The sequence below is a fragment of the Pseudonaja textilis genome, chromosome 2, assembly GCF_049901715.1.
Source record: "Pseudonaja textilis isolate UNSWEBS1 chromosome 2, rPseTex1.2, whole genome shotgun sequence".
Classification (NCBI taxonomy): Eukaryota; Metazoa; Chordata; class Lepidosauria; order Squamata; family Elapidae; genus Pseudonaja; species Pseudonaja textilis.
Window position 1 is genome coordinate 175,972,151 of NC_141991.1, and position 26,649 is coordinate 175,998,799.

Genomic DNA, 26,649 nt, shown 5'->3' on the forward strand with positions numbered 1-26,649 from the left:
TTTACGACAACAACCGGGATCAGAATTTCTTAAGCAAGGCAGTTACTGAGTCACACCTGAATTTTACGACCTCTTTCACCACAGTTGCTAAGCAAATCACTGCCATTGTTAAGTGAATTACAGGTAGTCCTCGATTTACGACCACAATTGAGCCTCAAATTTATGTTGCTAAGTGAGAAATCTGTGAAGTGAGTTTTGCTCCATATTACAACTTTTTTGGCCACATTTGTTAAGTGAATCACTGCAGTCCTTAAATTAGTAACACCGTTGTTAAGTGAATCCGGCTTTCCCATTGACTTTGCAGAAGGTCACAACATGGGATCACATGACCCCAGGACACTGCAACTGTCATAAATATGAACCAGTTGTCAAGCATCCAAATGTAAATCACATGACCATGGGGATGCTACAAAGCTTGTAACTGTGAAACGGTCGCTAAATGAACTGTTGTGACTACCTATATGTGGGTGATCAGTGAATCCAGCTTCTTCATTGACTTTGCTTGTCAGAAACCATCTTGGAAGCAGCAAACGGCAATTATATAACCTCAGGATGCTGCAACCCTCAGCTGTTACCAAACAGCTGAATTTTGACCCCAGGCTCATGTGGTCATAAGTCACTTTTTTCAGTGCTGCTGTAACTTCAAACAGTTGGTAAATGAATAGTTGTAAGTCAAGGACTACTTGTAAAATATGGACATAACATAATACGCAAAACTGCTACAGCAATTCTAAAGGGAGGGCTTATTTAATATGAAATCAAGATGTTCTTAAAGTAAGAAATACACTCACTTTTGTTTTGTTTTTTTAAAAAAAGTTTAACTAATTCAACCGAAAAAAGATCAGAGTCACATTGTTTAATTGGCACCCTGAGCTGCTGTATTTGAACTTGTTTAAAGACTCTTTCGAAAGAGAGATTTTTAGCATAGTTCTTAAAAGGGAAAATAATTTTCCATGAGTATATTAATAACAGCTTTCAACATAAGGTGGTTTGGGATACCGATAGGATGCTTAGAAATTTGGAATTTTATTTCCTTACAGACGTAACAAAATGCAAGACTGAGCTGTTTTCAGGTATACGTATGACCATTTGGCCACCGTTTAATCAGTGCTAGGGTAAGACGGGGGGACTGGCCACCAAATCTAATTTAAGATACTAAAGCATATATATTTTCTCAATAGCACTCACCAATCACTTTGATCTTGAAAGAGCAGCTTGCCTCATTGCCAGCTCTGTCAGTTGCTGTATATGTAATGTCAACTTCTCCAATTGGGAAAAGATGGGGTGGTATAAAGGCTGGAGTAACATGAACTAACACCTGTAACAGGATCAGTCTTAGTAAAGGTAGATGAAATACTGTAGTAAATTCTTAGCAAAAAGTGAACTAAAGTATCAAGAACTAGTGATCTCTGTTGTCATAGTAGAAGAAATTAAGATTAAGCATGGATTTCTTCCTTGGAAATGCTTTCAGATCCTCCTTAATTCAGAGATGATCTTTGGTGACAGTGTTGCAGTACTCCATGAAATACTGTAGCATACTGATTAAAAAGCAATTTGAATGCTACCTAAAATGCATACAACTTGCATGTAAGAAGGATGAAGGCAACCTACTTGCCCTGGTGAAGCAAATCCACGTAGCTGTTTTATTTAGCCTCAAACATAAAAGAAATACTTTTCAACAAAAAATAAAAAAATTATCTTGTTCTGTCATTATCTTCCTGTACTGATGAACTATACAATTCACAAATGACTCAAATCAAGAGCAACAAAGAAAAAAAGGTTGGCTTAATCATCTTCATCATAATTGGCAATTAATATAGTAATTTATGAAAGTGCAAAGCTTACTTGTGTTATTTCAATAATGACTAATATACATGCTGAAGCAAAACATAGTTTGCATTCTAATGTTTGCTTACCTCATCTCTAGAATTATCGGCTGCATCTGGAATCTGCCAGCTAATATTTGCTGAATTCTGGTTTTCCAGAGTTGATGCTTCAATATCATTTGGACAGCTAATTTGTGGAGGTTCAATGTCTGCACACAATACATAAGACAAATTTGAGCATTTGCATTAAAAAGCATTTTCAACTATTTTAGAAAAAGTGATCTATTGAAAGACATTGAAATGAAACTTGAAATGAAAGAATTGTAAAATTCTACACATATTATACTGAGCTAATTATTCATAACCTGAATAGTAATTTCTGAAATTCAGATCCATTATGTTTTATTTTAATGTAAGACAAAATCCTTGTACTCTTTTTTAACCTTAGGTCAATAACATTTTGTCCAGTTACAGAAGTGAGAATTACATCTGCAAGCAACAATTGTTTATTAATTATTAATTTCATGACAAACAACAAGTATCTGCCTAGAGTTACTGTGAGCGAGTAGGCAGCTATATAAATTTTCTAAAATAAATAAATAACCAAATCCTATGTTCTAAGGTATCTGCAGAAATAGATATAGGATTTGCTTTTTAAGTTTTAAGACGTAAGATCACCTTACAGTAATTAGAAATAACCGGATTTTGCTTAGGATTACTTCTTAAATTTTAAAATACATCAACAATATTATCAGCCATTAAACAATTTTATCTCCCTGGCATTCAGACTTTTAAAATTTTGCAAATTATTATATCAATGATTTCTATTTCAATTAGGCAAGAACACACAGTGATCACATAATTAAATACAGCTCACATATTATTGATCTAAAATGCAACTGTATCACAATACACGTATGATAAAATATGTAGCAGAATTCATAATTTTTCTAGTCAAGAAAAAAACATCAAATTAATTTACACTGCATTGTGCTTGTGGTAAAAAAAATATTGATATTAAATGGCTTAACCTATTTGATTTTCCTTCATTCTTAAATTGTCCAAGGAACCTTTGTTCCGATTAAAATGTTTAAAATGGATGCTGTTTAACTCAAACATCAAATGATAAAAAGAACTGAGTAGAGATTGAGAGATAAGAAGGTACTTAAAAAGCAGGGGTCCCCAACTCTGGGCCATGGATGAGTACCAACCACGGCCTGTTTTGGGGCCATGTAAGTGACAGGTGAGCGAGCAAAACTTCATCTATGTGTGCACAGAATCTAAGTTGTGAAACCTTCCCTTCCAAATCTGTGGGAAAACTGTTTTCCATGAATTCAAACCCTGGTGTCAGAAAGGTTGGGGACCATTGCTCTAAAGGACAGGAAGCCCAGAATATTGAAGAAAGCCTGTACAAAATAAAGTTAATGCCAAAGGAACCCAGGGTTAGGATACAATTAGCAATAGCAATAGCACTTAAATTTATATATTGCTTCATAGTGCTTTACAGCCCTCTTTAAGCAGTCAGCACATTGGCCCTAACCATCTGGGTCCTCTTTTTACTGACCCTGGAAGGATGGAAGGCTGAGTTAAGCTGGTTTGGATCAAACTCCTGGCAGTGGGCAGAATTAGCCTGCAGTACTGCATTCTAACCACTGCGCCACCAATTAAATGCTCTAGTCCAGGTGTATCAAACTCGTGATGATGTCATCACATGACGTATTGCAACTTTCCCCCCCTTCACTAAAATGAGGTGGCTGTGGCCAGCGTGTGATGTTTCCAGCCCGTGGGCCATGAGTTTGACACCCCTGCTCTAGTCATATAGGGGAATGTGAGGAAGAAATGGAACCCAAAAATGTTTATCAAACAGAGACCTATGAAGAACTGTTCATCTGTAAGAATGTATCATGCTCTAAAACAGTGTTTTTTATATTGGGTAACTTTAAGATGTGAGGACTTCAAGTGCTGGCTGGGGAATTCTGGGAGTTCAAGTCCACATATCTTACCATTGCCAAGGCTGAAAATCACCTCTCTAAAAGGGTCAAGAAACTGGGCAAATAAAATAGATAGCAGCATGCCACATGCCAAGGAAGCACTGGGTAATGAAGACTTGTGCAGAATAGATAAAGTCTAGAGCAGGGGTGTCAAACTGGCAGCCAGCAGGTGAGTCATGCGTAGGTCATGCCCACTCTAGCTCTGCAAAGGGGAAAAACATCACAAAAGGGGCGTTGGTACTTACCTGACATGCCCGTTCTCTTTGAGCTGTGACGAGCATCCAGGAATGGGAGGTGCTTCAGTCTCTACATGTCTAGGCTGGGCTTAAGTTGTGGAACGCTCCTCCTCCTCCACAGGACTCCTACCCAGCATTCCCCAGTTTTGGCAAAGACAAGAGAAATAAACGCCCTCGTCCGCAATGCCCTAACAATTCGTTGGCCGAAACAGGATGCCACCAGATGGAAAAAAGGGTGGGGCTGGATGCTCTTCACAGCTCAAAGAGAACGGGCATGTCAGGTAAGTACCAACGCCCTTTCTCCCATGAGCTGTTCAGAGCATCCAGTAGTGGGACATACCAAAGCTTGGCCTGTCCTACGGGAGGGACTCCGTCTGGCCTGGAATCCCCTCCTGGTCCCTGTGGACCCGTTGCAGAACTCTTCTGCCAAAGGAGGCCTCAGGGGATGCAAACACATCTATTTTATAATGCCTAATGAATGGCGATGGAGAGGCCCAGGTTGCAGCTCGACAAATTTCAGTTACTGGTGCCTGTGTGGCCCACGCTGCCGATGTTGCGGCGCTCCTTGTTGAATCAGCTGTTATGCCCCTGGGCACCTGCAGGGATTGAGTCTGGTACGTTTTCGCTATCACGGCCCATAGCCAACAGCCTATTGTAGAAGGTGAGACCTTGCATCCCTGAGTGTTGGGCTGAAAAGACACAAATAAGGCTTCCGTTTTTCTGAAAGCCGCTGTGCGGTTGATATATATTTGCAATGCTCGCCTCACATCAAGCCTATGCCATTGTAGTTCCAACCCTTGGGATGGTCTGGGACAAAAATTAGGAAGTATCAGCTCTTGTGCCCTATGAAAAACCGAGTTAATTTTGGGTATAAACGTAGGATCAGGATGAAGGACCACCCGGTCAGAATGGAAAACACAAAGATCTTGTCTGATAGACAAAGCTGCAACCTCCGAAATACAACGAGCAGAAGTGATTGCTACAAGGAAAACCACTTTATACGCCAGAAATTGGAGACTTGACGATTTCAAGGGTTTGAAAAGGCCCTTAGTGAGTGCGACGAGGACCTTGTTAAGGTCCCAGGTGGGATAACGGTGTACTGCTGGAGGGCGTAAATTTGTGGCTCCTCGAATGAAACTCCGTATGTGTGGATGATGGGAAAGAGATAGTAGACCTTCACAAGTGAGAACTGACCCCAAGGCCGCCACCTGTCTTTTCAACGTATTAGGTGATAATGCCTTGTCAAGTCCCTCTTGCAAGAATTCAAGACTCGGTATACCGTTTGCAGAAACTGGACCATGTGGCATTGTAAATGCGAGTTGTTGAGGGGCGCCTGGCAGCCTGGATAGTGGCGATAACTCTGTTGGAAAACTTTTCGCTCTTCAGGAAACTCCGCTCAACCTCCAGACGGTCAGGTGCAACCATTGAGGGTCCGGATGTTGAAGGAGTCCCTGGGTTAGCGAGACCCTGGCTTGCAGAATTCTCCATGGTGTTGATACAGATAGACTGCGGAGGTCTGTAAACCACGGCCATCTGGGCCAGTAAGGAGCTACCAGAAGTAGTTCTGCCCTCTTGTCTAGCAGTTTCTGGATGACCTGGGGAACCAGTGGAAGTGGCGAGAATGTATACAGAAGTCCTGGGGGCCAACGATAGCGGAGCAAATTGAAGTTCTCCACTCCTTGCAAGGGGTACCTGGAAAAAAATCTCAGGAGCTGAGCGTTGAGGGGGGAAGCGAACAGGTCCACCATCGGCTGTCCAAATGTCCTGACTGCCTTTGAAACAGGGTCGGATGGAGGCACCACTCCAATTGATCCATCGTGGCCCTGCTCAGCCAGTCTGCCTGTGTATTCGACAGGCCCGAAATGTGCTCTGCTCTGATGGAAAGTAGGTTGCTCTCCGCCCAATGACACAAGCGCTCTGCTTCTCGCATGAGATGTTTCGACTATGTGTGCCCCTGTTTGTTTATGTGAGCTTTGGCTGTTATGTTGTCGGTCAATATTAGTATGTGCTGATTGCGTACCTGTGGAAGGAAGCTGCGGAGAGCCAGGTGTACTGCTTGAAGCTCCAGCCAGTTTATGCTACACGACTGTTCTATGGCAGACCAGCGGCCTTGGGTTGTGAGCGATTGAACGTGTGCTCCCCATCCAATCAGGCTGGCACCAGTGGTGATGGTAAGTCTGTATGGCTCTTTGAAGAGGCAGCCTCTGTTGATGACTGGTCTGGTCCACCAGAGGAGAGATGTGAGGACCTTTGATGGTACCTTGACCTTGTATTTGGAGTTGTTTCGGCCGGAGCACTGGTACGGGAGCAGGAAACACTGGAGGGAATCTCTTGAGCTGGGCCCAAGGGATGATAGAGATACATGGTATCATCTTGCCTAACAATTTTGATAGTTCCGCTAGGGACACCCTCTTAAGACCCCTGATCTCGATTAATTGCTCAATGTTATTTAGTCTGCCTGGTGACAGGTAAACTTTGCCTTCCACCATATCTATGACTGCCCCCAGATGGGTTAACTGAGTCGATGGTGTTAAATGACTCTTTTTCCAATTTATTAAGAACCCGTGTTGTTGTAGGAATTGTAATGTGTTCTGAGTATCTTTGACTGCTTGATGAGTGGAAGATGACAAAATCAAGATGTCATCAAGATAACGCTGGAGTCATATGGGGATATCACAGAGATGAGCAGCTAGCGCTGCGAGAACCTTCGTGAAGGTCCTGGGGGCAGAAGCTAGTCCGAAAGGAAGGGCCACATATTCAAAATGGTGGTTATTATAACAGAATCTCAGAAATTTATAGTGGGAAGGCCGAATAGCAATATGTAGGTAGGCCTCCGTCAGGTCTGTGGACGTGAGGACGTCACCCTTTCTGATGCCAAGTAAGATAGATTGCAGGGTGTGCATTTTAAACTTGCGATATACTAAGAAACGGTTGAGACATTTCAGATCCAATATTGCTCTCCACCCCCCCACCCCCTGAACTTTTGGGAACAACAAAAAGATGTGAATAGAAACCTCGCCCTTGTTGGTTGGTGGCTACTGGCTGGATGGCTCGTATGTCCAGTAAGTGTTGGATAGCTATTTTCACGAGACTACGTTTAACCGGGTCTCTGGAGAGAGGGCATGACATGAAAAAATCTGGGGGAGTGGATTGAAACTCCAGCGCAAGGCCAAATCTAATCATGTCTCTGACCTAGGAATCAGAGGTTGAGGAGTCCCATTGGTCTGCAAATAATTTAAGGCATCCGCAATGGGGGTCGGGTCCAGGGAGTTATCTTGGATGCTGAAAGGACCTGTTTCCTGCTCCCCAAAAGGATCTTTTGGATTGACCTCCCCTTCTTCTCCTATCCCCGAAGTCGGACCTGTCTGGCTGCTGCCCTGGTCTGAATGATGGGGGTCTCTGGTATCTGGGTGAAAAGGATCCCTGGTAAAAGGGCCGAAAGGATCTTCCCTGAAAGGACTGAGGGTTTCTAGAATCTGACTTCCAAAAAAGGGAAGGAAGAATTTTCTTTTTGTTTCGGGTTTCAATTAGTAGCGGATCAAGGGAAGGGCCAAACAGTCTGTCTCCCACAATTGGGGATGAAGCCAGCTTGCATTTGTGCTTAAAGTCTGCTTGCCAATGTTTTAACCATAGTAAGTGTCACACTGTGACATGTGAAGTAATGGCCCTGGCTGAAAACTTGACTGCATGATAAGTTGCGTCAGCTGAGAATTCAGCAGTGCTATAAGTTTAGCAATATCTTGGTGCACTCTAAGGTTGGAATTAGGGACATGTTCCCGTAAGAGGCGGAGCCATCTGAGAGAAGAACGCGTGAAGAAGGAGGCGGCTGTGGGTGCTCTGATGGCCAGCGCGTCAGACTGATGGGCTCTGCGTAGGGCTAGCTCGGCCCGTTTTTCCTCTGGCTTTAATGCCTCCAGTGCATCATTGGGAATGGAGGAGGACGGTAATCCCACTATAGGTTCATCTACCTCGGGAGTATTCAATAATTTTGAGAAATCAGGGGCCAAATTGAAATATTTCCTGTCATATCCAGTGGGGGCTGGGTACACTGCTACAGAGACCCACTGTTTCTGTACCAGGTCCGAAAACATGGGAGGAACTGGGATCACCTCTACTTTGACTACTGGTTGGTTGAAAATTAGATCTTCTGGTCCCTCTTCTGAAGGAGTTGGAGTGGTAGAAGGGGTCGACTTGTTTAGGCGTGCAATATTTTTTGCCTTAAACAAGAGAGATCTGAAAAGTAGTGGGCGGAATAAGCCTGTAAAAACAGCTTGGTCAGGGACAAGGCCCTCATCCTCAGACATTCCCCTTTCTAAGGGGTCTGCTTCTGACAGGGGCTTGCTGTCATGTATTGATCCTGATTCAATCTCTTCCATTTGATCAATTTGATCCACTTCCTCCTCCTCCTCCTCAGTCGGCCCTTGGAGGGGGACCTCCTCTTGTAAATGTACCTAGGTATAGTGCTGCTCCGACCTGGTCAACGACCTCAGCAATTAGGAATCATAATCACGATCACAGGATATTCCCTGGTCATAACTGCGTGTTGAAGACCTGCTCCAATTCCCTGGTGGATTGCCAGCTCCATCCAGTCCTTCATCCTCTCTGGAACTTCCTCTGGAAGAATGTCGTCCTGATGAAGACCATCAGCCGTCAGAGTGAATGTAGCTTCAGGAGCCCTTCGCGTGGTCGGTGTCCCAGATATTTGGGCCTGTTGGCCTTGGGGAGCCAAGCTGTGCCTGAATGAGAGGGAGAGATCTAGGGGAGGAGGAGGGTGGGAAGAGGTAGATGGACCTGCACTGGAGGAGGGGAAGTCCTGTGAGACCTTGTGCGCCTCCCATGTGCACTTATCTATCTGTCTTTGTAAAGCTTTATGGCGCCTGATGGCATCCCTTTCTGAAGTTTTAGAATTCCCTTTAGCCTGCTTAGGTTTGTGCTGAGATTTGGCTTTGACCTTCAAGGATGAGGTCTGAGAGCTGCTACTGTCTGCCATTTCGATTGAAGTTGGAATTGCAGTATGCTTGTTATACAATGCAATACTGTGAAGGCAGTTGGCATGCCCAGGGGCCTGATCTGAGGACAGACCGGTTGCCCTGATTATGTTTTTATTGCCCCCTTTCCTCTTTTTTTTTTTTGAATAATACCTATCTATAATGAGTCATATCTCAGTAATAATATTTTATTGATGTTAAAATATTATACCAAAGAGAAAATTATTATTGTATTATTATATAACCACTAATATATATATAAATATATGGCAATATGTATATGAATATTAATTAAGTGGCACGATGTTAAGTGCTGAGAAACCAAACAGCCAAATTGAGAACGCCTAAAGGCCCAGATTGATAAGGGTAGAGGCCTTCAACAGCTTCCTTGCACAGGCAGACACAGGCCTAGGTGCTCGCTGTTGTGCCGCTGGGTTGATTGGGCTGTGAGGGTTAAGCCAACAATTTAATTGTAAGAATAGCCTTGAATGTAGAAAAAAACCAAGCCGAGGGTATAATGGTCCCCAGTGTTCCTGAAGGGAACCTCTGCTCGGGACAGTTACCTCACACAGCACGAAATGGAATACAGGCGTGCGGCCACAAGGTCTTGTAAGAAAAGATGGCCTCCGGCCATTAATCTTTTGGCACGCTCCCCAGCAGCAAACTCCTGCCGTGTGAAGGAATAGCCTCCAATGGCTTTTCCTATAAAGCTAAACGGTGGGGAAGGGTGGAAGGCACTAAGCATTTGAATCCTCCACCCCAAGTGGCATTGAGAGGGGGAAGGAAAGCGATATGACTCTGTTGGGAGCAAAGAGCTCATGCTGCTGTTCGGGTAAAAGAAACTCTGCGGCAATCTGTTGGAATGGCAGGAGTAGAAAGATTGGTTGTGGGGAGAGGGCGTGGAGCAGCGCCAAAGCCTCCCGCCACTTTGGGGCGCGAATTGGCGGTTCCCTGTAATGCGAGCGATCTCTGTAATGTGAGCCAACGTCAAGAGATCGTAATGCGATTAGAAGGCTAAAGGATTCTAAAGATAAGTTGATTAACTTTCAAACCTGCTAGCAAAGAAAGAATTTTTCCTGTTTCGGCCAAGGAAGAATCACAAGCACTGCCTATCTCTCACGAGGCTGAGCCAAAACTGGGGAACGCTGGGGAGGAGTCCCGTGGAGGAGGAACGTTCCACAAATTAAGCCCAGCCTAGACATACAGAGACTGAAGCACCTCCCACTACTGGATGCTCTGAACAGCTCATGGGAGAATGTCACGTGATAGCAACGTGACACCATGAGTTTGACACCCATGGTCTACAGAATATATGTAACTGCCTTAAGCCAAGTAAGACAATTAATTAGTCCACTACTGTGGATTTTAACTAATATATAACACCTGTATTAAATTTCTCTGCAATTCCGCAATGCCACATCCATCACAGAAGTTAATGTATTCAAACTTCATTGTGATTTTGTGTTAATACCCATCCAATGCTATTTCAAATGAGCTAAAAGAATAATGATGCCTAGGATTAACCCTATTACAAATGGAACATTTTACCACAGCTAAGGCTAAAAAGGGAAGAAGGAAGTCACATCATTCATCCTGTAATTGAGGCACTGAAAAACATCATTTCTGTTACATGCTGGATGTAGGTCTCATAAATTTGTGTGGCTTTTAGCTGAAATAAACAATGCTACTACAAACCTATAATTTCAGGCCAATATTTATACTGTATACTGATGAAGCTTTATCCAGTTTAGTTTTCTTTCCCTCAAATAACAATCTAAGTTAATTTCAAACCATCAGCATAATAAAAACAAAGGTATCTAAAATAAGAACCAAGATGTAGGTTATGAAATGTTCAAACTATTTCCATATCCTCCATTCCCTTAACATGTACACAAAGACAGATTTTTTTTAAATTGGTAATACTACTGCTAATTATCTCAATCTTGGTTTCTCAAATCTTGACATTATTTACTATATCTTTCTTCAAAACATTTTTAAAAACTCTTATTTTTTAATGAGAGCAAATTATTATCAAAATCCATACCTTTACAAAAAGCTATCTGCAGATTTTCACTCCATTTTCCAGTGTGTAAACACCTCAGTTCTTCTGTTACACCAGACAAAAGGAATCCATTTGGACAACTGAGCCTGCACACAGTTCCATATTTTGATTGTTCAAGCCCACAAATATAAGGGTGAACAATAACACCTTTTGGTTTTAGGAAGGCCGGACAATGCAACTCTAGAAAAAGGAAGTACATTATTGACAACATGCATGAATAGAAAATACATTTCATACAAGTATTTAAATGCAAATAGGTAAAGGTTTCCCCTGTTCAGTCATTTCTGACTCTGGGGCTTGGTGCTCATCTCAGTTCAGTGTTGTCCGAAGATAATTCATATGGCCAGCAAGACTATATGCCGAGGTCCCACCAAAGTAGTATCTATTTATCTACTTACATTCACATGCTTTCTAACTGCTAGGTGGGCAAGACTGCGGCAAATAATGGGTGCATTATTGCAGTGCTCAGGTCTCAAACCCAGGCTGTCAGCTTTCCAGTTCACAAGCTCAGCATCAGCAGTGTGTCCCCTTACAATTGCAAATATTTACATCAAATCTTGAGTAAATGTTACATATGAAGTGTGAGAGAAAATCAATATAACCAGTTATTCTAAACTTGTTATAATTTTTTATGTTTTTACAACATACAATAACCAGCAATTATGTTTTGAAAGTTCCTCTCTGGACCACTGAAGCTTAAAATCAGATTTTTTTTTCTTCTGACTTGTACAGTATATAACAAGCATCCACCGTTTTCTTATACCAACATGTACCCTAGGTAATACATTTTTAAAAAGTGATTGTGGAAGGACGTAAAGGAAGTCTGCTAAAGGCTGTATGGTAAATTATTTAGAAACAGCAACCAAACAAACTTTGTTACAAAATAAAGGAAACTAAAGATATATATTGTGTATTTGAAACATACCAACACATTTTGGTTCCTTCCCATCCCACTGAGAGTTGCCTTGACAGGTAAGTTTGGTGTGGCCTTCCAATTCGTAGCCTTCGTTGCAAGTGAATAAGCACACCGTCTTATAAGAGATCTCACTTAATGAGCAATTAATATGGCCGTTTTGAGGGGTTGAGAGTTTGAGGCATGTGCGAACTGCAGAGGTTAAATAATGTATAAGCATTTTTAACAAGAGTAAGTAATAGATCCTAAGAGTAAATTGAGTAAGATACACATATCATGTCCATCTCTTTTGTAAATACATACACACTTCAATTAAACTTTTTGCAACAGATTTAAAGTGAAGATTGGAATATTATACCTTCAATCTTGGGAGATATCCACAGGATAACAACTGCAATAGAGAACTATAGCTATATATTATCCTGGGAATATCGGACTGTCAGGCAGGACAAGTATCTTATCTTGGAATATTATTCTCACCCCTAAAATCCTGGAACCTGGACAGTGAGAACAAATCTTCACCTTTTTTTCCCATTGCTTTTTCTCTTTAACTACCTCCATCTATACTGGAATATTAGAAAAAAAAAATCAAACTCTTTACCTATTTTTACTCACAACCTTTCTTTTTTTCTCTCTCTCTCTAGCTCTGCTATGGCACCTTTGTTTTCCTGTAATTTAAAACACATCTTTGAATTTTGAGGTTTTTTTTAAATTAGCCTTGTTTCTACAGTACCTGGCACTTCATTCTTTGGGGAAGTGTTAAAAATAGTGCATTAAAGTGACTTTTGTCTCATATAAATTTGTTTACAAATGTTCCTTTGTAAACTTTTGAAAGAAGCATCTTTTAATTCTGAAATGAAAGAGGACAGATCAAAACTTGTTCGTTGCCTTTTCCAAGTAGAGTCCCCATTTCCAAGAAATGTCATAAAAAGCAAACTTCAAGTTTCCTTTAAAAAAAAAATCCAAGAGTTTAGAAACCAAGATACATCAAAAAAGGAGACTCATTGTACAAGAAATGTAAGCAGCATCCAATATAAGAAAACTCCTCCCCCAAAGGGAGACATTATTCAAGTGAAAGTGAAAGTGTTGGTCACTTCCAGTAAAAATAAATATATAAACAATGTATTTATAAACAACAAGGAGCAGCAAGCCAAACCTCAGCACAAAAATGCCTGATTAAAGCATGACTGGAGTTTATTCCCTCCCCATTCCCAAATGGCTGAAGAATGTCCTGAAATACTTCCAAATACTTTAAAAAGTTTTTTCACTACTTAACAGATGTACTTTTTTCACTATTACTTCAAAACAGAATGGAGGCTTTTCATAGGAATAGGGGGTTTCAGAAATCAGGATTTACGAAAAACCTGATGTAAATTGATGATGTATACTTTTCTACCATGTTGCAACCAAGACCAAATATTACAAAAATTGTTAAGAAAGAAGGAATTCATTTTTCTTAGTTTTTTGAGACCTGCCCAACTGAGCAGAAAGAATCTCCATGTGCCAAACTTTTAATCAGCTTTACAGTAAATGAACTAGTAACATGTCAAAGACGTGTCAATCACAGAACACTAACAAAGGCAAGTAGGCATGAAATACAGGTCTACTTCATTGTACTGAAAGTACAATAACTCTCTACAATTTTCACACCTGGCTGCAGCAGTGACTGGAACTCTACTTCACTTGTGAAAGAATAATCATTCAAGAGAAACTAAATAAAAACCACTTGTGGGTTTCACAAGACACAAAGGATCTTAAAAATAATTTCCATATTTTTCCATCTGTTTTATATAGCGAATCTTGTTATCCTAATTAATTTACTTTCACTATAGTGGTGAATGTGTATATGCTTATAGCATATACACATCAGTATTTCAGGTACGTAGTACAAGCAGGGTATATACAGCATTTGCATATGTACATATACAGCAAAACCCCAAAAGCTTCACTGTGAATTTATTTAAATCAGGCTTGTCCAACCTGCGGCCCAAGGGCCGCATGCGGCCCAGGTCACCTTGTAATGCGGCCCAGTGCCCACCCCAACCTTCGTGCCAGAGCCAGCGAGGAGGAGGAGAAGCAGGCGCGAGGCGAGCGCCAGACCAAGCAGCAACAGAAAAAGCAGGCGCCGTCAGAGCGCCACCTCCTGCTGTTGCCACCACCGCCATTGCCGCCGCTTCTGCTCCCGCCGCTTCTGCCCCCGCTGCCACTTCTGCCCCTGCCGTCGCTGCTGCTTCTGCCCCCGCCGCCTCCGCTTCTGCCCCCGCCACCGCTGCTGCTTCTGCCCCCGCCGCCACTACCCACACCGCTGCTTCTGCCCCCGCCGCTGCTGCTGCTTCTGCCTTCCAGTCCTGCCTCATCCAGCCGGGCCATTTGCAGGAAGAGAGGTAGGCGCGAGGCGGGCGAGCTTTCTCCCCCCCCCACAAAATTTGGCTGGAAAATAAACCATGATAAAAAAAACCGTGATAAAAAACTGTGATAAAAAATAAATAATTTTTAATAAATAATTAATAATAAAAACATCTCACTAACTTCATTTCCAAATAAATTTAATATGTTAACTATGTTTTCTATGGTTTTTTTGGATGATCAGGTATCATTATTGTTATTTTCTTTTATGTGCGGCCCAAACCAAATTTTCATCTTCTAATGTGGCCCAGGGAAGGTGAAAGGTTGGACACCCCTGATTTAAATCATCTTCCCAGGATCAGATGGTTGTTGTGTAAACTGTTCCCAGTTTTCTCTGAGCGCATGTGCACACAAAGCAATTTCACTTTGAGTATACAGGGATGGCTCTGCAGGAGTCTGGGAAAACACATAGATGTTTTAAAGCTTCAAAAAGAAGTGTATCATGTACCCATGTTCTACAAAGCATCTTTTCTAAAGTATTTCCACAACACAAGTGGCTATAAGTATGTGCAAAACAATGACAGGTTGCTACAATTTTGCCTGGCCTTTGGTGTGTTCTTTAGCTGTGTGCTAAATAGTGCTTAGTAATATATGTGTGCCACATTTTGCTATAAGAGCAAACAAAATGAAATTATACAAATTCAACAACACAGTCCAATACTGCCCGAAGAAATTATTATTTTTCTGTTTCTTTTCATGATGTATATGATCAAAATCTGGAAGAAAGGCTTTTGTTGGGATTAATGTGATGGTCCATAAACTATTCCTTTGATTTCCCATTTGCTCAAAACATGCTATATTAATGTATAAGTGGAGAAGAGCCATATTTTAAAGTTGAGAATAACAGTACTAAAAACTATACATACTGCTGGAAAAAACCAAGATCAGAGAGGATAAAACCCGTCATCTTTCAGACTTTTCCAAGGAAATTAATGGAATAAAGAAGCAAGAGCATTAGACACTAGCTGTTAAGGCCAAAACATATGAAATCTTTTACCAATTCATTTCCATTAACTCAAACAACAAATGAGAAGAAAGTACAGTTTCTATAGAAATAATGAAGAGAAAAGTGATTTAATGGATACACTTGGGTAGCTACAAAACTGAACTGAATCCATATGCTTGATGAGATCTGGAAGGGAAAGCTTGCCACAGGATCTGATCTTAAAGGAACACTGTAATCAGGGGACTATAGGAAGGGATCTTCTCTGCTCCAGCCCTTCCCCATCCAAAGCAGCATATCCTAAGACAGTGATGGCGAACCTTTTTCTTGTGGTGTGCTAAAAGCGTGTCCACGCCAGCACCCACAATGTAATGCACCCCGCCCATGTGCATGCGTGCGCAATACTCCTGCCCTGCTCCCTTACCTGCACTGAGCATGCGTGTGCCTCCCAGCTGATTTTTGTCCTGTTTGAAGCTGTTTTCGCCCTCCCGGAGGCCCGATGGAAGCCTCTGCAGCCTCGGGAGGCCGAAAAACGGGCCTTCCAGAAATACCGGAAGTGTCTGTTTTCAGCCTCTGGAGGGCCTCTGGAGCCAGGGGAGACCGTTTATGCCCTCCCGGAAGCTTGGGGGAAGCCTCTGAGGCCAAATAACGAGCCCTTTTGGGCACTTCCGGTATTTCCAAAAGGCCCGTTTTTCAGCCTCTCGAGGCTGCAGAGGCTTCCCTTGAGCCTCCGGAAGGACAAAAATGCCTCAAATGGGCCAAAAATCAGCTGGGAGGCACATGCATGCGCAGTGTAGGTAAATTTGGCTGGGCCTCACGTGCCCGCACAAATGGGTCTGCGTGCCGTAGGTTCCCCATCACGGTCCTAAGATATCACAATAGTTCCAACCCTGCTAAGATTTCAAAAATCCATGAAGGCTTGGTTCTTCTGAAAGACCTTTAGGGATGGGATGGGAATGAGATTTCTAACTATCTTGAAATATGGCCCAGGCTGTGATATTATCTAGAATAGAATAGAATAGAATAGAATAGAATAGAATAGAATAGAATAGAATAGAATAGAATAGAATAGAATAGAATAGAATGTGTGTGATTGGACACACAATGAATTTGTCTTGGTGTAAATACTCTCAGTATATATAAAAGAAAAGATAGATTCATCAGGAGTTGAGAATCATAAGGTACGACACTTAATGATAGTCATAGGTTACAATAAGCAATCAATCAATCTGGTGTTAGTTCGATATTTATTAGGTTTCAACTGAATTACACTATGGAATGTAAGCATCAGAGTAGCTTGAGTTTGGAACGTTATATAAATTTCAGAAAGAAAGGTAAGGTATAGGCAGTTTGGAATAGTGGTTAAAAGCACTGGGCTAGAAACCAGGAGGTTGCAAGTTCTGTCTTAGACATAATGCCAGCTGCGTGACTTTGGACCATTTTCTCTCAGCCCCAGGAAGAAGGCAATGGTAAACTACTTCCGAAAATGTTGCCAAGAAAACTCAGAGACTAGTCCATGCAATTGTTAGGAATCAAGACTGACTTAAAGGCATTACCAAAAAATGTAAGGGAGACCAAGTCAGTGACTGTAATATTGTCTGAATCCATTATTATTTATTAAAAACTTAAAGTTAATATACTTGTCCTCTAAATCAGCCAGCTGGCTGAGGAATTCTGGGAGTTGAAGTCCACAAGTCTTAAAGTTGCCAAGGTTGGAGACCCCTGCTCTAAATAGTTGTGTATACCTATTTACTTGCAGATATACCAAAAACTGTTTTATTGATATCCCTATTAATTAATAATTAATTAAACATGATAGCTTGAGAGAAAACCCTCCTATTAAAGTAAATACAGGAAGAATGCAGTAATACGGGCAGAAGGCCTCCAAAAGAGGTCTCCCCCCCACACAAATGAAGTAAAACATAAACAGTGATTGACTTAGTGGATCCAAGGAAAGGAGACGAACAGCACTGAGCATACTCATGGGTAAATCAAACATGGCCTCTTCCCTTTTGTTCTCTCTTGGTAATCTTGGAAATGGAAGGGGGAGAAGAAGTGAAGAGGGAAGAAGTGAAGGAGGAAAGTTGAGAGGAAAATAGTCTCTGGGAGAGAGATTGAAAAAGAAACCCAACACTGGGTAGACGCTGGGATCTTGTTGTAAAAATCTTTTGAAAATAGTTTTGCTATAATTGGCAAAGAACAAGATCATCAGAACAGCTGATTATCGGGAGGGGAAAAAAAAATACCTTAAGGAATGTTGTAGTTCACCGGCAGCCTGTGCAGATGGCAGCGGAATCAGACAGTGGGGAAGAATGGGGACCAGTCTGGAAGTCTGGAGAGGACTTGGACCAGGGTCCTGCATACGATGCAGAGATTGGGCCAGGACCATCTGGGAGTGGTGTGCTGACTCCGGAGCCTCCAGAGTCTAGCAGCAGTGAGGCAGAACAAGGGGAGCCTGTTCCCAGTGTGTGTGTGCTCAGAACTGTTAGAAGGCAAGAGCAGCTGAGACAAAAGGGGCGACTCGGGAGTAATGCTTGGAGCTGATTGCCCCTCCCATAAGGTATAAAGGACATGCAAAGGTAGACAAACCTTTGCAGGAAGCAAAGTCGTTCGCTCTGTTCAGATTTATCCTTGAAGCTCTGTGTGGACTTTGTACTATGGTTGGTTTTTTATAGTTCATTTGGCACTTTAGTTGTTGGCAGCAATTCAAAGGAGAGAAAGGTGGGTGCTTATCTCGAGGGATTGTTTGGGACTCATTACAGTCTGAGAATGAGCATAATTCCCAGTGTTGAAATAAAACAAGAGTTGTTTTAACTAAGTGCGTGCTTAATTATGGTCTCAGGAAGCCTTGGTCAGAACAAGGATTGACTGGGCAGGGGAGAATGCAGTTAGCAATGCCAGGACCAGCCAGGGGCATGATTTGCCAGTTCTGCGAACTGTGCAGAAGCATAACAACCAGTTGTATAGAACCGGTCAGAACTGGTAAAATCCCACCCCTGGTGCAAGCAGTATTTTCAATTTCCTACTGAATGTTTATTCTCCTATTAATTCTTATGTCAAAAATTATTAACAAATAACTAAATTAATTAACAATTTAACAAACGCTCCCTCATCTAGATCATGGTAGGCAATCTCCCTGACCAGAGCTCAATATAAAAATTAGTGTAAGTTGGGGCACAGGCAAGCAAGGAGTACGAATACACAAAAAAGTGTTTTCCGCAATTCTTCATACTTCAAACATATATAGAGAGGTGTGGAAATGGATGTACAATATTTCCCTGTCTACACACAGCATAGAAGTTTAATTATGCTGATTCTAGTCCTAGTGCAGTTAAGATAAATGCTTGGTAATTCCCTCTGCAGCAGTCCTTTTGGGAGAAGTAACCAATCACATAAAATATTTCCTAAGCTATCCAGAATTAAATGGCTGAATTTTTCTCCCTGGTCACTTGTTCATATAACTTTAAAGCTGTACCCAAACGTTATATGCATAAAATATACACATAAAATGTAATAATCCAAATATGATTAATGACATAAAAACTGATATTTAATACTCTATATTGATTCTACTGCTTGCACAGATGTAGTGACATATTAAGCAAATAAGACAAAAAACAGCATACTCTTCCCAATTCGAAAGTTTCTTTTAAAAAAACCAACCCAGCCAAAGAGAGGCAAGATAAAATGTCCTACCTCTGCAAGTTGTTTCTGAACCAGACCAGGCACCATTTGGCTGGCAAAGTCTTATGCTACTTCCAACGAGATCAAATCCTGTTTTACATCGGATTCCACAAGCAGCATTGAAGTAATTGTTGCAGACATTCTGGATAAAATAACCATTTTCTGGAGGCTGCAGCTCAGGGCAGTGGACCGCTAATTAGAATACACAACAGTAAGGAAATAATTCACAACACATTTCTATTTTATTCAAAACTTCAGAACCACAGTGAGTTCAACAGGGTTTTCTCCCAGATATTAAAGAATATCTTCTTTAAGATGTTCACTTAACTTAAAGACTGTAACTTTATTGTCCTTCTTGCTATTCTTACGCTGATTATAGCAACCAAAAACTGAAAAAAAAATATTTGCACTATTTTTCAATCAATATCCTAATCAATAGATTATTGCTTCTATTTCATCAATGTCTTTTTCTGCTTCAAAGGGCAATTAAAGCGTGTGCCTAAAAACTATTGAAGTTGTTGGAAAGTCCCTGAAAATACCTGCAACAAATGAAAGAAAATAAAAAATAATGCAACAAATGAAAGAAAACTGCCTAAAATAATTTTCATCCACTCCTTCTGTATATTATATAGCCATGGGCATCTGACAACCATGAGCATTGCAAGGGACAAGGGAGATGCAAATTGGCAATATAATACACTTGAGGAAATCCTCCTGTAAATGATGTCATATACATCCTTGGATCAGATATCCAAAAGCAAGAAGTTATTTCAGTGATGACATCATCACATATGTGTAATTATTAGGTTACTGTGGTTTGCCACATGCACTTTTGACATGAAGGAAAATATAACTTTATAGATTTCATGGAAATACATACTAATTTCCCAGTGGACAAATTCAAGTAAGAAATATTGTTCATGATGTTAAATTTTAGATTGAGCTGTTTCTTTAAGAGGTAGCTTACCTTCACACGATTTACCTCTAGGACGATACCCTTCCTTGCATATACAGTCCTCAATAGAAGTACTTCCTGGTGGAGAAGTGTGATTCTCATCAGGACATGAGGTGCACGTGCTTATTCCACCTGGTGATCCTTCAGGCTTATAAGTTCCAGATGGACAGGCTACAAAGCAAAATAGATATATAATAAAGGCAAGCCAGGATTAGGCTAGTAAAACATATAGTTATGCAACATCTGCGGTTTTATTCCCTGACTTCCAAAACTGATGATAGAGGGGCCCCTATGTACTTTATTCACAGATTGCATCCATGTGTATGCTACTTCATGATACCTTTGCATCAAAATCAAGTCAGTCATTCTTTGGGAAAAGAAACAGCAATATGTAGGTAGGGATTTTGTATTATACAAACTCTTTTGTGTTGCAGGAAATTACGAGACCTTGGAATCCAAAAATAAGTTGATTTTATTTGTGCAAACAGGTTCAGAATAATTTAGTCAGAGCTACTTCTGAACAAACTTCTTACAGAACAGCACATGCCTATACACTTCTTCAGAAGGGGCAAAACACAGAAATATAACTTGTCATTCATTCATTGGTTACTTGAAACACAGCTTTCCCCCTCCCCTGTTGCTAGGCTAGGATGGCTGGATGTCACAAACCCATCTTGCTAAACTCCCTAGCTTGTGGTTTTGTTACAAGCCAGACAAGGTTTCTTGGCAAATATGACTTTGTGACCGATAGGTGATCCTTGTAGTTTGGCTTTTCACACTTCCTTGTTCTTTCTCTTGCTAATACCACATATTTCACTATCTATAAAACTTGTATCATTATTTCTCTAAAATTAATATATTTTTATGCCCTGCCTTATTTGGGCTTTTAGATTGTATGCCTCAAATTAATTTCTTTATTTCATCTTGTTCATCTAGTCTCAATGTACATATTATATTTTAAATCTTCCTCAGTTTCATTTTTAAAAACAATTTCAGTATGAAGGAAAAATAGATATAAAGAGAACATATTTAAGAGCTACATATTAATAATGCTTTTATTTAGGGAACTCAATTAGAAGTGATAAATAATCTGCATGTCATTTTCCTCCATATCAAATGCTAATAGCTGGTCACATTACAGACTTTTGGCTCTCCTTTGCTTTGCTGTACATCCTTAAGAGCCTATTATGTCTTCTATTATACTATATCTCTCTTTTGCAGAAAGTGGAATTGTTACATCAAAAATGTCAAGAGATTTTCACTACCAGCTGATCTTCTGGTGGAGAGGTTCAAAGGAAAAAAAAAATTAATTGTTTAGAGCGATCAGCAAATTCACACATGTATGTATGCACTTGCATTAAAATGGAAGCTGTTGTTTTGCGAACCTACACAAATCATGGCCAGTCTTTGCAGGTGTGCATTAAGACAGTTTTACCCAAGTCAATCCTTCTGTTATCCAGATTGTTGCAGCATATACCGAGTTGTTTACAATCCCTTTAATATTATCTATTAAAAATTATTTAATACAGTTTAGCAGAATGTAAATTAGGATTATCTTCATGGGTTTGATTCTATGCTTAGATTTAAAAATAAATTTTACATTAGAATGCTAATACGATTACATACAAAAAGCTTAATATAAAATGGTAGAATTGATTTCAAATGAATTAATCAAAAACTGAATACCATCAGTTTCTGCAGCAATCACATTGCAAGATGTTACTATTTTTTTTACTATAGCAAAATTAGATGTTGTAGTAGACAGTTTATTACATTCATACATCTTTTATAATACAATATCGTTAGATCAATCCCCATGCCTTCTTCTTCCAAAATTTTATCCTATTTTACCCTTTCGATCTATATAATGTTTTCCAAAGGTTTTTAATATCCTATGGCCATTCAGCAAATATAAGTCATTACTACATAGTATTACCTTTGCCTTTGCCATTCTAATATAGCTACAAATCTTGTAATCCCAGCTGCAGGTCCCCCAAATGATTGGTGTTTTACCTTTTATTTTTATTAAGAGTTAAGAAATTTCAGAAACAGTTCAGCCATATGTTGAATAATCACACATTCTTTGGATTCAGCATTAGCAGTAAGCGAAAGTGCAAAAATTTTAGTAGCATAATGACTTCAATTCAATTATAAATTACCAAATGTAAGAGTGGGATTATGCCCTATAATTCCTTTGCTTTGAAGTACATTGATTTTTAAAATAGTGACTTTAACTTGCTCACTAGTGTTTTTAAAATTAGATAACATATCCTTGAGAAAAAAATTAAACAGTGCTAGCATTTCCATATATTCATTCATAATGCAAACTGTGACCATTTAAAATAGGGGGACCTAACCCTCAGTCCACAGACCTGTATTAGTCCATGGCCTGTTAGGAACCCCCAGTTTGTGGAAAAAAATGATCTTCCATGAATTGGTCCCTGATGCCAAAAAGATTGGGGACCACTGATTTAAAAGACCAGCAAAACAAACAGTTCCAAGTATGGTGGCTTAACTTTCCTGCTACTCCAAGGACTGAAGGAAAGTATCTCTGAATAGTCTCTCCTGAGTATTTCTTTCTTCTCTTTTCCTCTACCATCTGGATAGAAAGCTCAGAGATGCAATTTCCCTGAACTTTACTTGCCCTTTTGGATCGCCCTCTATTTACAGTAGTTTTAATATGATTATTTCTATGAATGTATGATGTATTAAATAACATTCAATACAGTAAATAAACTGGAAGGTTCCAACTAGGATTACTTCACATTTCCCTATGGAAATGTTCATACTGTCTATGTGCAAAGAATACTATTTTAGAATTTTGATCTTTATACACATATTTTCTCAATGACACTAATATTTAATATGAATTTGTAAGTAAATTATAAAATAAAACTTTATATAAAGACACAAGTGAAAAATATATCATAACGTGACAAAAGGGCTTATTTCTGTGGCCTGGAAGCAAATTCCTCAAGCTTAGTTCAATCTGTGACAGCTGCGACAGCTAAGAAAATAAACATTTTAAACGGCACACGTCTACTCTACAAACATTTGTAAGTCTATGTATCTAGAGATTAGAAATATTGATTCAAAGCAACATATACACTTGTTGAAAAGCTTATTTATTAAATCAACAGAAGTTACTGAACCAATCGGAAAGTTTTGAGAGCACTTTTTGGTCAATGTGGTTGCCATAAAGGGCACTGTGTATTCATGCAATGATGGCTATTCTCACAATCTCAGGTGTGGCATGGAACCTCAAAAAAACAGGCTGCACAAATGGAATTAACTCCCCCCTAATGTAGAAAAACATCAAAATAGTAATATTTCAGACTCTTCAAAGGAATTTAGTAGAATAAAGGGACAAGGATATAAAGGGTATAAGACACTGTGTGGAGCAGCAATTCAAAAAAGGTTAATCAAATTGGTCCTTAGCTTTAAAGCCCTTCAATGGCATTAGTTCAGGTTATCTGAGGAATCATTTTATGCCAATGGGATTGGATCGCCCCACCTGCACGAGAAGGGCATGCAGCGGACCCCACCCATCAAGGAATTCCAATTGGTGGGCCCAGAAAAGGAGACTTTTCTGATGTGGAGCCCAACATTGGATACCCCATGGTAAGATTTTGACCTTCTGAAAAGACCTGAAGACCTGGCTCTGCCAGTTGGCCTGGGACCCCAATGGGTGTGTCATTCTGGAGGTAGTGAATGGACTAAGATTAAGACTTCACTTTTTCTCCCTGTGCATCTTGTCCCTTGCTCCCCATCTTTGTCAATTGTCAAGAAAGCTAATTGTTGGAGCAGAAGAGTAAATATCACAACACTTATTACATAATTCACAATTCATTTCTTAAGCTGATAATTCAATTTTCTTTTAATCAGGGCTGTAATTTCCTAATCGAGTGCATAAACTCCTTCAACAGTTTTAAAATATATCTGCTTTCATTTAGCAGGACTCATGAAAGTATTGCTTTACAGTTAATTTTATGTTATAAATACATCATTTTTCCAGAGTCTTAGTTATGCCCTTTGGGACAAAACTGAAGCTAAAGATCTCCAAGTTAATGATAAAAATAGATTTCTCCTAATGATTATGAACAGCCTAAAGTTGACACTGAAACCATACCAACATTTCTAATTCTAGACATGATTTAAATAATGGTTGTATGCCAAAAAAAATGATTAAACTACTGATAAGGAAAATAAACTTAAATTTTTACTTTAAAAGATTTTCTGTTTATTTTAGATGGTATATTATCTATTAAAAACTGTAACTGACATTGTAAGCATACTAGGCAAAATGCACTGCAACACATTAAAAAAATCTACAGAGAAAATATCTACAAACCCCCTCCTCACATCCTGGACATAAACACTGTCAACTTCTCCCCTCAGCAGTCACTAAAGGGCATTACATGCCAAAACAACTAGACATAAAGATAGTTTCATTCCCCCATGCCATCACTCTGGTAAACACCTAACTCTCACAGCACTGTCTTATGCCTAAGAATATTTATCCATAATGTATACCTCTAGTATTATTATCCTCATTTTCTTTACCATCCCCTCTTATTGGTATCATTATTATTCTCTGTTGCTTGCTGAAAGCTTCTGCACCAGAGACTAATTCCTTTTGTGTCCAATCATTCTTGGCCAATAAAGAATATTCTGTTCTGTTCTGATTCTCACTGGTATTCTCCTTAACATCAGCACAATGTCCTGTGATTGACCTGAATTTTTCACTTAACACAAGGAAAAGGGCTGCTTTGACAAACTAACTTCTCTATTTACTCTCACAAGCTGTCAGATAACAGTTAGATAATTATTTCCCACCTTTTTCTTAACTAGACACCTAATAACTGCTAGATACCTAACAATGTAGGTAATCCTCACTAATATGTAACCTTCCCTTTCTAAGGCTAAAAGTAAGCAATGGGGAGAGGAGGTTGAAGGGCTATAAAACTTGCCCAATGAAAACAATTACTTTTGTACGTTGATACCATGGAATTTTTTCTTTACTGCTACCCAGGTTCATTGTGGCTGACTGGGATATATCTGTGACATTATAAGAACTGGGATTGCATTAATCAATTTAGATTAATTATAACTGTCCTGGCCTTTTTCCCTGTGAATACCCTCTTCAGTAGCCAGTCTGAAAATCTGAAAACCAGCACCACACAAGCTTGAGGCATGAATGTTACCAAACACAGTAACATAGCCTGCACTTTATTTTAGTGGTATTAGCTTGACTTACAACACCTCTGATCAAGATCCACGAGTCCCTCTTATGATGACAGAAGCATTCTGAAAATTGCTACTTGGGATTGATAGGAATTAATGGCCAAAACACATGTATTAACAAATGCAAAAAAAAGCAAACAAAATACTTTAGCTATGCAGCACAACTGTGAAACTAAGTAAAGGGGGAAGGATAGAGTTATTGCAGTCTGAATGAAAGTGATTGATCTTGTCAAGTACAGTTGATGAATACATGCAGGAAACTGAAGATGTTAGTTTAGTAATGAAAACGAGATAAAAGTATGATGTTGTAGCAATATATAAATATATGGAAGAAGAGTCTCATGTAGTTTGTATAAATGCAGATAAAAATGGAATTCATAGGCTGGTAATAATTGCATGTTATATTACGATGAATGGGGATAATGGAGAGATTTTTATGAAAAAATGTACATTATAAATAAATACTAGTTGACATGAAATACAACAAGATGGAAACATGGTGCAAGGATAAAGAAGTGACTGGACCATTGGGAAAGTAAAGAACCAAGTAAAGAATTATAATTTCGTTTGGAAATGTGATTTAAGCATAAGTTTATTCATTATTCATAGTGAAGGAATACATTTAAGACTAAAAGGGGAAGATTGAGAAAGTCTTTTACAAGTTTATAAATTCCTGAAAAAGACATATGAATTTAAAGGATGAAGAAAAATATATGAAATGGTATGTGTATTGAAAGCAAAGGTAGTTTGTTAAATAAAATATGCCTTTAATTTCTGTAGCTTATTTTTTCTTGTTATTTCTCTGTGCTCCATGTAGTATTACTTAGCTTGATTTAGAGAGAAAACAAATGAAATAAGTAGCTAGTAGAAATGAGTAAGATTTGCTGTGATCAGATTTTAATTCCCCAAAGAAAACAAGCATGCTTCCCTATTTAACATTTTAAGATTTCAGTTCTTTTCACACTTCATACATAAAATATACTGCATGATAGAACAGACTTCCAAATGAACGTTCAAAGGCCTGAATATCCCCTTTTACTCAGAAAGAAATTTTGCTGATTTAGATGAGACAAAAACTTTACAATACTGTTTAGAATAAATTATGTGAGAATATTTAAGTAAGTGATAATCCAATGCAGAAACAAATTAAACTGGTATATATGTATTCATGGGCATATGTAACTTAAACCCAAGTGCTCACATTTAAATGATGTGTAGATTTTCCATTATCAAATATATATGACAAAGGATTAAATGTATTTGTGAAAAAGCACTAAAATGAGCCATATAAACTGTTAATTACCTCAGCTTGCATCATTTTGTTTTTTGGCATTCTTATTTCATTCCCAAATACCTATGAATTTTAATTCTGCAAACTGAAATTCTTTTATTGCTTTTCTG

At 39.5% G+C, this 26,649-nt stretch overlaps 1 protein-coding gene across 1 annotated transcript in view; it reads right to left on the bottom strand.

Moving 5' to 3' along the window:
- The window catches only part of SVEP1 (sushi, von Willebrand factor type A, EGF and pentraxin domain containing 1), a 129,856-nt gene that overhangs the window by 79,435 nt on the left and 23,772 nt on the right, over window positions 1-26,649 (bottom strand). Inside the window, exons 4-9 of the mRNA XM_087926537.1 lie at window positions 20,017-20,175; window positions 19,062-19,241; window positions 12,029-12,208; window positions 11,086-11,283; window positions 1,917-2,035; window positions 1,189-1,318 (exon numbers count right to left, since the gene is read on the bottom strand). Coding sequence (XP_087782663.1) covers window positions 1,189-1,318; window positions 1,917-2,035; window positions 11,086-11,283; window positions 12,029-12,208; window positions 19,062-19,241; window positions 20,017-20,175 — 966 coding nt within the window. The remainder of the gene's footprint in view (window positions 1-1,188; window positions 1,319-1,916; window positions 2,036-11,085; window positions 11,284-12,028; window positions 12,209-19,061; window positions 19,242-20,016; window positions 20,176-26,649) is intronic.